Source organism: Bubalus kerabau, chromosome 18 (assembly GCF_029407905.1).
Source record: "Bubalus kerabau isolate K-KA32 ecotype Philippines breed swamp buffalo chromosome 18, PCC_UOA_SB_1v2, whole genome shotgun sequence".
NCBI lineage: Eukaryota > Metazoa > Chordata > Mammalia > Artiodactyla > Bovidae > Bubalus > Bubalus kerabau.
Genome location: NC_073641.1, coordinates 26,832,849 through 26,850,849, shown reverse-complemented (window position 1 = coordinate 26,850,849; position 18,001 = coordinate 26,832,849). Strand labels below are relative to the sequence as shown.

General features: G+C 39.8%; 1 protein-coding gene across 3 annotated transcripts in view; it reads right to left on the bottom strand.

The window, feature by feature from the left end:
* ARL15 (ADP ribosylation factor like GTPase 15) overlaps nt 1-18,001 on the bottom strand; it is a 485,411-nt gene that overhangs the window by 289,085 nt on the left and 178,325 nt on the right. For all 3 annotated transcript variants that reach the window (XM_055555358.1, XM_055555357.1, XM_055555356.1), the window contains one exon: nt 11,506-11,650. In XM_055555358.1, coding sequence (XP_055411333.1) covers nt 11,506-11,650 — 145 coding nt within the window. The remainder of the gene's footprint in view (nt 1-11,505; nt 11,651-18,001) is intronic.

Here is an 18,001-nt window from a genome sequence, read left to right as displayed (position 1 = left end):
CACACAGGCCACCATTTACATTGTATTAGGTATTATCAGTAATGTAGAGATAATTTGAAACATACAGGAAGATGTGTGTAGGTTACATACAAATACTGTATTTTTATATAAAGGATTTGAGCATATTCAAATTTTGGTATCCATTGTAGGGGAGGGTGGTCATGGAACCAGTCCCCCTCAGATACCAAGAGACAACTGTATATCCTAATTTAGCTGTTATGACAATCCCTAAGTTAATGAATAACTACTGTTCCAGGAAGAAAATGACACCTAGAAGGGTTAGGGACCTAGACAAAAGGGCTAAGTGCTGCATTTAAAACCTGACAGGTCTCATCAGTCCACCAGAACTCCACCCTATAGCACCTCCTCCACATACCAACAAGCTGATGTATTTTATACTATTTTGTCCACAGTTTTGAACCTAAAGATTGGTGGAGCTGATTGGAAAAATACACATATACCTAATGAGCCCACTAATTTATTTTCCCTCTTGTTTCATAAATAGTCCAACACAAGGAATCTCTTTTGATTCCTGTGTTCTCAGGTCTGTACTACATTGTCTTATTAATGGAATAAAAGTAATAGTATGAGTTTAGAGAGTACTTTTTATTAGATATTATTAATAAAACTATGACCTTAGGAGGTGAGGGGAAATGTTCACCTGACTCAGTCATGACAGGGTGCTTGCTCTGTTGCTTCTGCAAAATAACAAAAGCATTCCTCTGATGCTCTTTTCGCAAGGAGGCAGCGAATGGATGGGACAAGACAGGGTCCTAGAAGTCCTAGTTCACAGCTCTTAGACTCACCAGCCACTTTTCCCCATTGATTTTGAATCCCCCCTCTAACATTTCGATTCCACTATTTGTATTAAACAAGGAGGAGGGAAAAACAGTAACAACTGAGTCAATCATCAATGGCCTCCAGTATTTGGCTGAAGGGCTCATGGGTAGGTCTCCTGACTCCATTCAAACAATTTGATGGCTGAAGCCTAAGTTACGTAGTCATTTTTTCCTGGCCTATTTAAGCTACATTAGTAAGGCTGAAACCTCCCCTAAGATTTAACCCCACAAATTTTAATAAATATATGACTTAGTAACTCTTTGGGGAAATAATTGTTTGCATAGACTCAGTTTTTGTCTTTTGAGTCCTTAAATCCAAAAAAGCCTGTGATACAAGGGAGATGGATTTGAAAATTTTTATGCAGGGAAAGCATTACCGAAATCGTAACAAAATTAGGTTTGGGAGGGAGGTTAGTCTATTTTTATCCATTGTGTGGAACACATAAGTATTTTACTTGGACCTTCAGCCCAACCTCCACCCTTCCCCCACCTCCCATAACACATATGCAAGTCTGCACATTTGTACACAGATACTGTGTGTGCTTCTCAGATCCCTGGATCACTAAAGAACTGCTCAAGGAAAGACATTCTACAGATCTGGTAGGCTTGACTTGAACCAAGGGCATGATTAATGGCCATGGTAGTTTTGTGATGTTTGGACAATGGTCTAGCGAAATTTTAAATATGATTTCAACAATATAAAAGGAAATTTAATCTATCAGTACTTATAAAACACAATCCTTTAGCAAATACAAAATCTGACTTTCTAATTTATTTCCTAACATGTATGCACAAAATACTAAAGTTATTAAAATCTTCAAATTTTCATAAACTTTCTATATTTCTTTCAAATGATAATTTTGTATTTTAGCTGAATGACATAACACTTTACAAACTTTCAAGTGCAGCAATATACATCCCTAGAAGAGATTTTTCAACCTTTTTCAATTCCAAGTGTTCAATTTTCTCTAGATTGTTCTCTGTGTTACAACAATATATTATCCTAAACCTATAGACTCCACTCCTCTGGTTGTAAAAAAAAAAAAGTGAATACTGTGTAATCTACAGGTTAACAACCCCTTTTATCAACAAATGCTTTGTGCTGTTATACAGTCAAGGTATTCACTCTGGACAAAGTTCACTTTTGTTTCTAGACCAATGTGCAAGCTACTCAATTTTTTCCCCTATATCAGCAGGACCTGCTTTTTGCAGGATTTCTTGGTCCTTTGAGTTTTGACAATTTAAGTATCTTTTAAAAATTATGTCAAAGTAAAAGACTGCTGAAGTTAACAATCCAGCACAGTTTGGATTCCCTTGACTTATGAAGAAAAGGCAGGGATTCTTGCCTTGCTGAATTAAATAGACATATCCTTCTTGTGATGTGTTTTCATTTTAAGAAACTAATTCTCAATTTATCTTTTCAACTGTTCCAAACTCACCCAACAAACATTTCATTTTTAGTTGGATTGATAGAATCAAAACACTATAAAATAGAGAAATAATTTAATAGAATAAAATTTCACATATAATTCGACCATACCAACAAAGCCTATTGTTATTTTTTACATTTTTTTCCCCATTTTCAATTTAAAAGCAGTTTTGCAAGGTTTAATTTTCAAAATGTAAATTTAATTTTCTTCTACAGAAGGCTGTATATATTTCTCAATATATGATCATTTCAATTGACATACCACAATTTAATTAACAGACTCCTTTGATACAGAACATTTAAATTACTTTAAAGTTTCAGTTATACAAAATGTGGCAATCATTTGTTCATATAGTTTCTCTGAAATTACATGCTTACAGTAAATTCTCAGTTGACACTATTACTAGGCCAAGGGCTGTAAATATTTTGGTAACCTTTAATTTATATTAATAACTGCTTTCCAAAAAAAGAGGGGCAGGCAACACCAATCACAATGTCACCAGTAATTCATGTGCATACGAAGGTAACCACAATCTTCACAGCATTGGGACAAAATTTAACGAAAAGTTTGGTAAATTTAGCTATAAATTAACATTCTAAAGGAGATCAGCCCTGGGTGTTCTTTGGAAGGAATGATGCTAAAGCTGAAACTCCAGTACTTTGGCCACCTCTTGCCAAGAGCTGACTCATTGGAAAAGACTCTGATGCTGGGAGGGATTAGGGGCAGGAGGAGAAGGGGACGACAGAGGATGAGATGGCTGGATGGCATCACTGACTCGATGGATGTGAGTCTGAGTGAACTCCGGGAGTTGGTGATGGACAGGGAGGCCTGGTGTGCTGCAATTCATGGGGTTGCAGAGTTGGACACAACTGAGCGACTGAACTGAACTGAACTGAACATTTCATTCCTTTTCTAGTAAAATTGACTTCTGATAAAGCTGTACCTTTCTGTTTCCCATTAATTCTTTTTATGAATTTCTCTTTGTGAACTTAGCTAAATTTATCAATTAGATTCTCAGTACTATTTGAGAATGTGACTGAATTCTCTAAATGGGACAGTCATAAACTCTCAATAGCATTGCTTTCACTTATATTCTTCCTCTGAATTTTAGCTTTCCAGTCTTTCAAAATTTTCAGTTAGGTCTCTTGCTCCTTCACTGTGTACATTATTCTCCATAGGCCTCCTGTGACTGTTTTCCCATCTCCACATTGAATGTTCACATGGACGTGTGGCTTTCTGACCTCCACCACTGGGTTCTGTCATTTATTATAAGACTTTTCTTCTACCTCCTTTGTTCTTCTTCAGTTACATACATATACAACAAAAGGAACTGGAAGTTGAGTTTGAGCACAGCAGCAACGTCTATCTGGACTCGGGTTCTGTGGGTCCACTGATAACTGAAATCATTCTGCTTATTCTCCTCTGCCTCCACCCCTCCTTCCTCTGTCACCACTAGTTTCTCCAACATCTTGCCCACCTTCATTAGCTACAATAAACACAGACTCAACCAACAAGCATCTACCCCTTCTCTTCTATATCCTCACTTCACACCTCATGCCCAACTCTGCTCTCCCTTAACCATTACAAGGCCCTCCCACTAAATCCAGGGAACCTCACCTTCGTCAAGAAAAGTCTTCTCTGGGCTCCAACATTTTCTTACATGCTTTTCCATCCTCTTTATACCAGCACACAGAGTTCTTTCTTCCCTTATCAGTGTTACCCAGGACAAGCTTTGTTTCCTTATGCTTTTACCACTTTACCATCTGTTGCTGTTGTTCAGTTGCTAAGTCATGTCTGACTCTTTGCGACCCTATGAACTGCAGCACACCAGGCTTCCCTGTCCTTCACTATCTTCTGGAGTTTGCTCAAACTCATATCCATTGAGCTGGTGATGCCATCCTGCCATCTCATCCTGTCTCCCCCTTGTCCTCCTGCTTCAATCTTTCCCAACATCAGAGTCTTTTCCAATGAATCGGTTCTTCATATCAGGTAGCCAATGTAATGGAGCTTCAACATCAGTCCTTCCAATGAATATTCAGGGTTGAATTCCTTTAGGAAAGACTGGTTTGATCTCCTTGCTGTCCAAGGGACTCTCAAAAGTCTTCTTCTGCATCACAGTTCAAAAGCATCAATTCTTCGGTGCTCAGCCTTCTTTATAGTTCAACTCTCACATCTGTACATGACTACTGGAAAAACCTCCGCTTTGACTATATGGATCTTTGTCAGCAAAGTGATGTTTCTTTTTTAACATGCTGTCTAGGTTTGTTATAGATATTCTTCCAAGGAGCAAGCATCCTTTATATTTCGTGGCTGCAGTAACCTTCCACAGTGATTTTGTACTCCCCCAAAATAAAATCTGCCACTATTTCCACTTTTCCACCATCTATTTGCCATGAAATGATGGGACCAGATGCCATGAATTTAGTTTTTTGAATGTTGAGTTTTAAGCCAGTTTTTTCACTCTCCTCTTTCACCCTCATTAAACGGCTCTATAGTTCATCTTCACTTTCTGCCATTAGAGTGGTATCATCTCTCACCTTTTAATAATGTCCCACTTGAAGCTGTGACATTTGTTTATATGTGGACCTTTGGATTTCCATATACTAACCTTCAGGGCATTTGTTTATCCATCTGAATGAATTCAATATTTGGCTAACATTTGTCCACCATTCTGTCTGCTTCTAGTCTTAAAGACAACATTCTCCAAAACTAATGATTGAAGTTATCCTTCAAATTGTCACATCTCCAAAATTATCAACTCGAAATTCATATTAGCCATCTCTTAATTTATTGGTGTAAAATTGCAGATTTCATCAAATTTTCTACATAGAAAACATAGCAAACATACAAAGTTCTACTTATCCCTTGCCTATCTGGAAGCCCTTTCTTTCTTTTTGCTTGCCTGATGTACTGCCTAGAATCGCCACTACAATGCTGAATGGAAGTGGTGATAAGAGACATCCATATCTTATTCTTTATCTGACTGGGAATAAGTTTTGTATTTCATCATTAAGTATAACAATAGCTATAGATTTTTATAAACGGCCATTAAGAGTTGAGAAAATTCCTTTCTGTTCCAACTTTGGTGAGAGTTTCTTTTTTTTCTTATCAGAAATCAATGTTTTTTGTTTGTATCTCTTGAGATGATCAATATCAGCTTACTGATAATGTAAGCTAAATTTATTTATTTTTGAATGCGAAACCAGTCCTGTATTCCCGGGATAAATGTTACTTGGTCATGATTTATTAAAGGATGATACCTATTAATATACTACTGTTAGATTTTATTTGCTAGATTTTTGTTTATATTTTTGGCATCTGTGTTCATGAGGAATATGGTATGCTACATTTCTTGTAATATTGTTGTCTGGTTTTAACATTAAACTTGCTGGTCTTATACAAGGAATTTGAAAGTTTTCCCTCTTCTTCAATTTTCTGAAAGACGTTATGTAGCACTGGCATTAGTTCCTCTTTCAAATGTTCAAGAAAATTTACCAGTGAAACCAACTAGTTTTTTTAAAAAAAAAACTTATAATTTCAATTTCTTCACTAACTACAGATCTGGGTATTCTATTTATTCTTGAATGAATTTTGATGATTTATCTTTCAAGGAATTTGTCCATTTAAGTTGTCAAATTTACTAGCATAAAGTTGTTCATAATATCCTTTTTTAAAAAAGAGATATATACATATATTTTTTCTCTTGGACAGTGCTGGGTCTTCACTGCTGCACGTGGGTGTTCTCCAGTTGCAGAGAGTGGGGGTTACTCTCTGTTGCAGTGCACAGGCTTTAGGCACACAGGCTTTCAGTAGTTCTAGAGCGCTGGCTCAGCAGTTAGTTGTTTTGTGGCATGTGGGATCTTCTCGGACCAGGGATCAAACCCGTGTCTCCTGCATTGGCAGGCGGATTCATTACCACTGAGTTGCCAGGGACGTCTCCTATTCATAATATTCTATTATCCTTTTAATATTTATAGAATCTACCTTGATGTAACCTCTCTCATTTCTGATGTTATAATTAGTGCCATCTTTTTTTTCCTCATCAGCTTGGCTAGAGTTATTATAAATTTTATTGATCTTCTCAAAGAACCAGCTTTTGATCTAATGAGTTTTCTCTATTGTTTTTCTATTCCACTGATTTTCACTTTGATCCTTATTATTTCCTTTCTGTTGCTTACTTTGGGTTTAGTCAGTTCTTCTCATTCCTTAAGGTGGAGGCTGAGGTCACTGATTTAAGGGCCTTCTTTCCTGATTCAGGGGTTTAAAGCTATGAAATGCCCCCACTGTCCATGCTTAGAGACATCTCATAAATTTTGATGTGTTGTATTTCCATTCTGTGTAAAATACTTTACAGTTTCTCTTTTGATTTCTTATTTGATCCACTGGATATATAGAAGTAGTTCAGTTTCCTAATTGGAGAAGGAAATGGCAACCCACTCCAGTGTTCTTGCCTGGAGAATCCCAGGGATAGGGGAGCCTGGTGAGCTGCTGTCTATGGGGTTGCACAGAGTCAGACACGACTGAAGCAACTTAGCAGCAGCAGCAGTTTCTTAATACTTGGAGACTTTTCCAGAGATGATCTGTTATTGGTTTCTAATTCAATTCCACTGTGATCTGACAACGTATTTTAATCCTTTTTAATTTGCTGAAACTTGTTTCATGCCCTCAAATATGGTCTTATTTGAGAAGACGATGCTCTGTTGCTCTTGGGTAGAGGGCTCTATAAATATTAATCAGGTCAAGGTTGTTGTTGTTCAAGTCTATTACCTGTTGGCTGATTTTCTTCATATGTGTTCTATCAATAATTTAAAGTATTGAAATCTTTGTAATTGTGGGTTTTGTCAGTTTTTGCTATGTGTATTTTGAAGCCATTATTACATACATAAATGTTTTAGCATCATTATGTCCTCTGATTCAGACCCCCTTCATCATTATGAAATGAACTTCTTTATCCCCAGAATTATTCTTTGCTCTAAAGTCTACCTTGTTTGATATAATACAGCCACACCAACTTTCTTTTGATCCCTAGTAGCATGATATATCAGAGAAGGCAATGGCACCCCAATCCAGCACTCTTGCCTGGAAAATCCCGTGGATGGAGGAGCCTGGTAGGCTGCAGTCCATGAGGTCGCTAAGAGTCAGACACAACTGAGCAACTTCCCTTTCACTTTTCACTTTCATGCATTGGAGAGGAAATGGCAACCCACTCCAGTGTTCTTGCCTGGAGAATCCCAGGGATGGGGGAGCCTGGTGGGCTTCCGTCTATGGGGTCGCACCGAGTCGGACACGACTGAAGCGACTTAGCAGCAGCAGCAGCAGCATGATATATCTTTTTCCATCTTCTTACATTTAACCTACTTGGGTCTTGCTATTAATCTAATCATATCGTTTTCAGTCTCTTCATTGAAGAATCTAAACCTTCTGCATTTAATTTGATGACTGATGATCAGATTTGAATGTATCACCTTGCTATTTGTTTTCTATCTGTCCCATATATTCTTGTTTCCCTTTTTCCTGTCATTTTTAAAACTATTCTTTGTAATTCTGTCTTATCTCATTTATTGCCTTACTAGCTCTCACATTTTGCTTGTTACTTTAGTGGTTGCTTTAGGTTTTATAACATACCTTTAATTTATTATAGTCTACCTTCAGTTCAGTTCAGTTCAGTTGCTCAGTCGTGTCCGACTCTTTGCAACCCCATGAACCACTGCACATCAGGCCTCCCTGTCCATTACCAACTTCCGGAGTCCACCCAAACCCATGTCCATTGAGTCGGTGAGGCCATCCAACCATCTCATCCTCTGTAGTCCCCTTCTCCTCCTGCCTTCAAGTGTTATTAAACTACTTCATATATAAGAACCTAACAGTAGTATACTTCCCGTTTCCCCCCATGACTTTTACGCTATTGTTCTCATGCATTTTACATTTATATGTTATAAACCCCCCAATACCAATATATTGCTACTGTTTTTATTTATACAATTTATCTTATAAAGAGATTTAAATAAGAACTGAATCTTATACAATTATCCAGTAATTACAATTTCTGTTACTTTGCTTTGTACAGATCCAGGTTTCCATCTGGAATTACTTTCTTCTGCTTGAGGAGCTTCCTTTAGCATTTTCTTACAATGTTCATCTTATAATGTAGCTCTGTGAGCAATAAATACTTTCACTACTTTTGCATCTGAAAAAGTCTTTATTTTTACTTTCTTTTTGAGAGACATTTCTGTTGGATGTAGGCTGATAGTTTCCCCCCCTTTCATAGTTTAAAGATGCACTCCACTGCCTTTTCCCTTGCATTGTTTCCGGTGAGAAATCTGATGTCACTCTTATCTTTGTTTCTGTGTGATTTTTTTTCTCTGTTGTTAAGATTTCCTTTTTGTATTACTCAGCATTCTCCAAAGAAACACACACAGAAAAATGTTTATAGGAATTGACTCATAATATCTTGGAGGCTGTCAAGTCCAAAATCTGCAAGGTGGGTCAGCAGACTAGAGACTAAGAAAAGAGTTGATGCTGCAGTTTAAGTCCCAAGGCCAGCACAGACTTCCTTCTTGCTCTGGGGAAGTCAGTCTTTTGATCTATTCAGGTCTTCAACTGATTAGATGAGACAAACTGCATTATATAAAGAACATTACTCAAAGTCTGCTGATTTATATATTAATCTCATTATATATATGTATATATATACATATATATAAACAAACACACTCACAGAAATATCCAGAACAATGTTTGACTACGTATCTGAGCACTGTGGCCCAGCCAAGTTGACACATAAAATTAACTATCACAAACTATCACTGGCTTTAGTAATTTCACTAAGACATGACTTGGCGTACTATCTCTTGTGCTTATGGTTCAATGAATGTCTTGGATTTGTTATTTATCTTCAAGACTGGTAACATTTCATTCATCATTTCTTCAATTATTTTTTCTATCCCTTTCTCTACACCCTCACCTTGATACATTAAAATATTAGGTGTTACTCATATATTAGGTGAATTGAAGTTGTTCTATAGGTCACTGCCCTGGGAAAGGAGTAGGACAAGGCTGAATTGTCACCCTGCTTATTTAACTTATATGCAGAGTACATCATGCAAAATGCCAGGCTGGATAAATCACAAGCTGGAATCAAGACTGCTGAGAGAAATATCAGCAACTTCAGATATGCAGATGATACTGTTTTAATGGCAGAAAGGGTGAAAAAGGAGAGTGAAAAAAGTGGCTTAAAACTCAACATTCAAAAAATGAAGATCATGGCATTCGATCCCATCACTTCATGGCAAACAGAAGGGAAAAAAGTGGAAACAATGACAGATTTTTTTTTTCTTGGGCTCCAAAATCACTGCGAATGGTGACTGCAGCCATGAAATTAAAAGACGCTTGTTCCTTGGAAGGAAAGCTCTGACAAACCTAGTCAATGTATTAAAAAGCAGAGACATCACTTTGCTGACAAAAGTCCCTATAGTCAAAGTTATGGTTTTTCTAGGAGTCATGTATGGATGTGAGAATTGGCCCATGAAGAAGACTGAGTGCTGAAGAATTGATGCATTCAAACTGTGGTGCTGGAGAAGACTCATGAGGCGTCCCTTGGACTGCAATGTGATCAAGCAAGTCAATCCTAAAGGAAATCAACCTTGAATATTCACTGGAAGGACTGATTATAAACCTGAAGCTCCAACATTTTGGCCACCTGATGCAAACAGCTAATTCATTGACCCTGATGCTGGGAAAGATGAGGGCAGAAGGAGAAGTGGGCAGCAGAAGATGAGATATATCCTATCTAATGTCTCCCTTTCTCCCTCCTACCACTCCCTTACTTAATGGCTAAGAGTTAAATTCCTGAGCACGGTATAAATGGTTTGCCAAGATTTGGCCACTGCCTATCTCTTGTGATTCCTGACATTCTACAAACCATGCATTGCAGCCACATGGAAATGTGGTTCCCAGGAAGTAGCAACCTGTTTCAGGCCTCTCTGCCTTTACACAGACTTCCCCTCTGCCCCCCCAAATCTTCTTTCTTCTTCTACCTCACTCTCTTATTCTTACCTCTTGGACAAGCCATGCGTCATCCTTTCCTCCCACCAGTCCAAGCAAAACTGATCACTCCTCCTTCTTTGTATATTTCTAGACACAAGCTTAATGTCTATGTGGCCAGTAGACTGACTCTCTGGAATGTTAACTAGAGTTATCCCCAGTTTCTAACCCTGGATCTAGCACATGGTGCTTGCTTGAGCTTGTGTCAGTTGCTAAGTCATGTCTGACTCTTTTGTAACCACATGAACTGTAGCCTGCCAGGCCCCTCTTTCCATGGGATCTCCCGGGGAAGAAAACTGGAGTGGGTTGCCATTTCCTTCTCCAAGGTAGGTGCTCAAAGTAAGCTGTCTGCATGAAAAATCTTTTAAGTTTTGCAGACAATGTCTCAGCCCACTCCTCCCACAGTACCTCTGTTTTTCATTTCCTTCAACTATTCTTCCATAATTTCCTTTAATTAACACCTGTCTTTCCTTTCATTTTCAGGTGAAAAAGAGGAAGTATTGGGGGAGTGACAAAAGCTCTTGGTAGCACTTTGAGCTGGATAATTCTTTCTGGTGGGGGCCCATCATGTATACTGTAGGATATTTAACAGTATCCTTGGCTTCTACACAAAAGAAGTCAGCCGCACCTTCCCCGTTATAAGAATCCAAATGTCTCCAGACATTACCAAATGTCCCCTCAGAAGCAAAATGTGCCCTGACTGAGAACCACTGCCTAGACTGACTTTTCTAGGCCACCTCAGTGAACATGGTAAGCCTGACTGATGGTCCCTGTGCCCACCATCTTCCAAGGAAGAAGACTGAGATTATCACTTGTACTGTGTAGGGAGTGTGTGACCAACACAAGTAGGTTAGGGTGACACCTCAAGGGAGAAGGACACTCAATGGGTCTGAGATGAACCCATTTGTCACAGTACTAGGAGTCTAGGCTGCAGAGTTATTTTCTATCAAGATTCTCCTGGCTTGATTTATTCAGTGGCACTGAAATGACCAACTAGAGGGACGGAAGGTACAATTTGATGCTATTAAAGCCTCCTTTAAACATAGTTTGAAAAATAAGAGTAACTGAAAATAAATAATAAACTCACTGAACCATCTCAGTGAAATGAGGGGATCCCACCAAAGCACAGGAAGCAAAAGAGAGCATCTCAGGGGAGATGAAGAAAAGGACGAGGACCCTGGTGCAGTACCCACCTGTTGTTGACACAACGCTGTCAGGGCTTTCACTGCAGAGCTTGGACAGCAGGCTGGTCTTGCCAGAGCCCGTGAGGCCTATGCAGACCAGGTCATACTCTGGGCGTGCAGGTGGTGGACCCTTGCAGCAGAGTGCTCTAAAACACTGCCAAGAGAGGGGAAATACGGCTCTTTAATAAGACTGTAGAGGCAAAGCATAGTCACATTTTAAATGATCCCATATTGAGAAGTAACCAAATAACCTATTCACTCTAAGGCAGAAAGGGGACTTGATGGTGAGAGACCCGAGGATATCGCCTGGACTGAGCAATCAAAATTAATATCCCAGGAATGAGACCCACAAGGACTTGCAGACCCCCTCCTGCTGTGATGCAGGCACTGCAAGGGGCACCATGTCATCGCACAATTTTCACGTCATCGCACAATTTTCCCGTCAAAAACGCACCACCAGCATCCAAGCACCAGGAGGTCGGACACCACCGTGAGGAGCATTCCGCAGGACAATTTGCCTGCCTGCTTCTAACATCTCAAAGGAAGGCTGAGGAACTGTTTCAGGTTAAAGAAGGCTAAAGAGACGTAATAATCACAATGCCTCCTGGACTGGATCCTGGATTAGGTGGAGGAACAACACCATAAACCAACATTGTTGGGCAACAGATAACAGCTGAACAGAGACTGAATATTAGAACCTGCAATGACAGTATTGCATAAGGGTAAATTTCCTGAATTTTATCATTGGACTACGGTTACCAAATGAATATTACTGTCCTGAGAAAACAAATACTAAAGTGCTTAATGATGAAGGGTCTTGACATCTGCAGTTAACTAGCTAAGAACATTTCTAAATCTCTACCTCCACCACCACCTCCACACCTAGATGGTGAGGAATGTAATAAAGCAATCATGGTAAAACGTTAATGACGGAGGAACCTGAGTGGAGTCTAAAGGAAATTCCATGTACTAGTCTTACAATGCTTTAATATTATTTCAAAATAAAATTTGTTTAAAATCATTAAATCCAGTTCCCACATATATCACTGTCATCCTGACTTTTGAAACATTTTGTGCGTGCTTAGTCACAAAGTCATATCTGACTGACTGTGACCGACTGCAGCCCGCCAGGCTCCTCTATCCATGGGATCCTCCAGGCAAGAATAGTGGAGTGGGCAGCCATTCCATTCTCCAGGGGATCTTCCTAATCCAGGGATCAAACCTGGGGTTTCCTGCATTGCAGGTGGATTCTTTACCATCTGAGCCACTAGAGAAGCCAAATAATGGGGTGACTGGGCTTCATCAAGGCTATCATCTAAATGAGATGAGAAACTGGGAAAAAGTATGCTGAAAAGCAAAGTGACAGAAAAGGTTCCCTTACTGGTCAATTTTGTTAAAAAAAAAAAAAAAAAAAACACTGACTTCTTAAATCTGGACAAAGAAAATCACATACCACCCTTGGAACTTCAACTAGCCTTCCTAAACCACCAAAGAGAAGGAGTTCCACTTTTGGGAAAAGCAAATGAAACAAAAATCCTCTTCTGACACAACTTAGAATTTTGCTTCAGGTCAAATGACCTCAGGGTACTATGAACCAGTGTTTGCTCTGCAATAGTTAAAAGACTAGGATTTGGGAGACTGGAAATTGTTCATGCAGTTTTTGGTCTTTCTACTTAATTGACATCCACTTATTACAGGCCACCTAGTTTATAAAGTACTTAGGCCCTGGAAGATGCATGAGAGGAAGGAGGAGACAGGGAGATGAGGCAGATGCAGATCTATCGACTTCTTAGTCCCTTGGAGATCATGAGAGAAAAGACCTATACAAAATCTGTGCTAATTCTTCTTACGCAGATGAAATATGAGGTCTAACGGGCTGTCATACTCTTACAAATCAAGCTTGACTATGTCTCACTCTCACTTCTCATAGTCAGTAAGTCCAATCTGTACAACCTCTGAAATAGCTCTAGAATCTATCTGCCTCTCTCCAGCCCAGGTCATTGCTGCTTGAACAACATCAAAATCCTCCAACGAGTCCTAGTACATTCACCATTGCCCCCTCTATTCTCTTATGCGGCTTGCATTATGATCCTGGTGGTCTACAGGGCCCTCCATGATCTACTTCACCCAAGTCTCCAGCTTCATCTCTGTAACTCTCCATCTTAATCCTCCACCTCCAGTAACACTGACCTTCTGGCATCGCACAGCATTCAACACATGCCACTCCCTTTTCCCCCAACTTTTGGCGTGGTGAACGCTTCACTGACTTTCAGGTTCCAGTTAAAGAACCACTTCCTCACCACTGCCTGCTCTGATGCTAAGAGTATGTGAGCAATTTGTGTCAAGCTCTCAGAGCATATTTGTTGTGAATTCATCACACAGACAATGAGCTTCTTATCCATCACCAGACTGTGGGAACCATATCTGTCCATCTTCATCTCAGTATCCCCAGTGCTTAATGGAGACCACAGCATAGAATCTACTTTCAAAGAATAACTACTGAATGACATTTAAATATCATCTAAGAAAGGAGAAAAGAAAATGTAAAGGTTAACAGGAAGCTTGATCAATGCTCTCTGGGCACCTCATACTTCAAGAAAATAGTCTTAACATTGAGAAATACTAGACTTTTTCACTTCTCTCCAATGCCAGAAGTTTTAGTCCAGTTCCCAAAAGAGTGATTTTGACGTGCAGTACCTACTTTCTTGGTATGATAGAACTTCTTTTTGTCCTAAATTCACTTATCCTTGGTTTTTAAGAAGCTCTGCCTACTTCTGATAAATTCTATGATCATCTAACCCATGTTCTTCATGGATTTATTAAACTCTAATCATATTTCTTCTCAGTCTTTTCAAGTCTGAGAAGTCCTAATTATTTCCATCTGCCTTCATATAGCAAACCCCTCCCACTCCTCAACCAGATTAGTGAATTTTCTCTGGGCTTACATGAGCTCGATTTCACCTCTCCTACAAGATTAATGACTAGAACTACAAAAAGTATCCTAGATGCTAGTACATCACATCGCAGATTTGTAGGAAGGTTGGCTGATAATGTCAGACTTTTTGCAAACTTTTTCTTACCCATAAAAGAAAGAAGTTCCCTGGACTCATGATGAGAGTTTTCCTGAGAGACAGATATATGTATGTATGCATTCCCTCAAAGACTGGCCAGCAGCCATGCACTAAGAAGAGCTCTGCCATGTTCAGCTATGACAGATAACACCACTAGTCTCTCTTACTGGGTTGCTTTGATCTTTTTGGGAACAGAGGGGAGAGACCCTATTCCTGCTCTGAACACCCCCATTTGTGCTCAGCTCCTCTACTGAAATTCCCCTGAACTATCTCTTGAAAAGAAGATTGGCCTACCTACCCTGGCCCAAATGGTCAACAATCTTAATCTTTCATCAAGATGAAATTGCAGGTGACTAATAAACTAGTCAATCTGATCACACGGGCCACAGCCTCGTCTAACTCAATGAAACTAGGCCATGCCCTGTGGGGCTGCCCAAGATGGACGGGTCATGGTGGAGAGTTCTGAAAAAACATGGTCCACTGGAGAAGGGAATGGCAAACCACTTCAGTATTCTTGCCTTGAGAACCCCATGAACAGTATGAAAAGGCAAAAAGATATGACACTGAAAGACAAACTCCCCGGGTCAGTGGGTGCCCAACATCATGGAGAATAACTCCAGAAAGAATGAAGAGACAGAGCCAAAGCAAAAACAACACCCAATTGTGGACGTGACTGGTGATGGAAGCAAGGTCTGATGCTGTAAAGAACAATATTGCATAGGAAACTGGAATGTTAGGTCCACAAATCAAGGCTTCCAATCAAATTGAAGTGGTCAAATGGGAGACGGCAAGAGTGAACATTGACATTTTAGGAATCAGCGAACTAAAATGGACTGGTGGACTGGAGCGGGTGAATTTAACTCAGATGACCATTATATCTACTACTGTGGGTAACAATCCCTTAGAAGAAATGGAGTAGCCATCATAGTCAACAGAAGAGTCCAAAATGCAGTACTTGGATGCAATCTCAAAAAAACAGAATGATCTCTGTTTGTTTCCAAGGCAAACCATTCAATGTCACGGTAATCCAAGTCTATGCCCTGACTAGTAATGCTAAAGAAGTGAATTTGAACAGATCTACGAAGACCTACAAGACCTTCTAGAACTAACACCCAAAAAAGATGTCCTTTTCATTAAAGGGGACTGGAATGCAAAAGTAGGAAGTCAAGAGATACCTGGAGTAACAGGCAAATTTGGCCTTGGAATATAGAATGAAGCAGGGCAAAGGCTAATAGGGTTTGGCCAGGAGAACACACTGGTCATAGCAAACACCCTCTTTCAAAAACACAAGAGAAGACTCTACACATGGACATCACCAGATGGCCAACACCAAAATCAGATTGATGATATTCTTTGCAGCCAAAGATGGAGAAGCTCTATACAGTCAGCAAAAACAAGACCAGGAGCTGACTGTGGCTCAGATCAAAACTCCTTATTGCCAAATTCAGACTTAAATTGAAGAAAGTAGGGAAAACCACTAGATCATTCAGGTATGACCTAAATCAAATCCCTTATGATTATACAGTGGAGAAATCCATTTAAGGGACTAGATCTGATAGACAGAGTGCCTGATGAACTACCAACAGAGGTTCGTGACATTGTACAGGAGACAGAGATCAAGACCATCCCTAAAAAAAGAAATGCAAAACAGCAAAATGGTTGTCTGAGGAGGCCTTACAAATATCTGTGAAAAGAAGAGAAGAGAAAAGCAAAGGAGAAAAGGAAAGATATTCCCATTTGAATGCAGAGTTCCAAAGAATAGCAAGGAGAGTTAAGAACACCTTCCTCAGTGAGCAATGTCAAGAAATAGAGGAAAACAATAGAATGGGAAAGACTTGAGACCTCTTCAGGAAAATCAGAGATCCCAAGGGGACATTTCATGCAAAGATGGGCTCAATAAAGGACAGAAATGGTATGGACCTGACAGAAGCAGAAGATATTAAGAACAGGTGGCAAGAACACACAGAAGAACTGTACAAAAAAGATGTTCATGACCCAGTTAATCACAACACTGTGATCACTCACCTAGAGCCAGACATTCTGGAATGTGAAGTTAAGTGGGCCTTAGGAAGCATCTCTATGAACAAAGCTAGTGGAGGTGATGGAATTCCAGTTGAGCTATTTCAAATCTGGAAAGATGATGCTGTGAAAGTGCTGCATCAATACGTCAGCAAATGTGGAAAACTCAGCAGTGGCCACAGGACTGGAAAAGGTCAGTTTTCATTGAAATCCCAAAGAAAGGCAATGCCAAAGAATGCTCAAACCACCGCACAATTGCACTCATTTCACACGTCAGTAATATAATAATCAAAATTCTCCAAGCCGGGCTTCAGCAATATGTGAACCATGAACTTCCAGATGTTCAAGCTGGTTTTAGAAAAGGTAGAGGAACCAGAGATCAAATTGCCAACATCTGCTGGATCATCAAAAAAGCAAGAAAGTTCCAGAAAAACATCTATTTCTGCTTTATTGACTATGCCTAAGCCTTTGACTGTGGGGATCACAATAAACTGTGGAAAATTCTGAAAGAGATGGGAATACCAGACCACCTGAGCAGCCTCTTGAGAAACCTATATGCAGGTCAGGAAGCAACAGTTAGAACTGGACATGGAACAACAGACTGGTTCCCAATAGGAAAAGGAGTACGTCAAGGTTGTATACTGTCACACAGCTTATTTAACTTATACTACATCATGAGAAACGCTGGGCTGGAGGAAGCACAAGCTGGAATCAAGATTGCCGGGAGAAATATCAATAACCTCAGATATGCAGATGACACCACCCTTATGGCAGAAAGTGAAGAAGACGTAAAGAGCCTCTTGATGAAAGTGAAAGTGAAAGAGCAGAGTGGAAAAGTTGGCTTAAAGCTCAACATTCAGAAAACTAAGATCACGGCATCTGGTCCCATCACTTCATGGCAAATAGATGGGCAAACAGTGGAAACAGTGGATGACTTTTTTTTTCCTGGCTCCAAAATCACTGCAGATGGTGATTGCAGCCATGAAATTAAAAGACATTTACTCCTTGGAAGGAAAGTTTGACCAACCTAGATAGCATATTAAAAAGCAGAGACATTACTTTGCCAACAAAGGTCTGCCTAGTCAAGGCTATGGTTTTTCCAGTAGTCACGTATGGATGTGAGACTTGGAGTATAAAGAAAGCTGAGTACCAAAGAATTGCTGCTTTTGAACTGTGGTGTTGGAGAAGACTCTTGAGAGTCCCTTGGACTGCAAGGAGATTCAACCAGTCCATCCTAAAGGAGATCAGTCCTGGGTGTTCATTGGAGGGACTGATTTTGAAGCAGAAACTCCAATACTTTGGCCACCTGATGCGAAGAGCTGACTCATCTGAAAAGACCCTGATGCTGGGAAAGATTGAGGGCGGGAGGAAAAGGGGACAACAGAGGATGAGCTGGTTGGATGGCATCACCAACT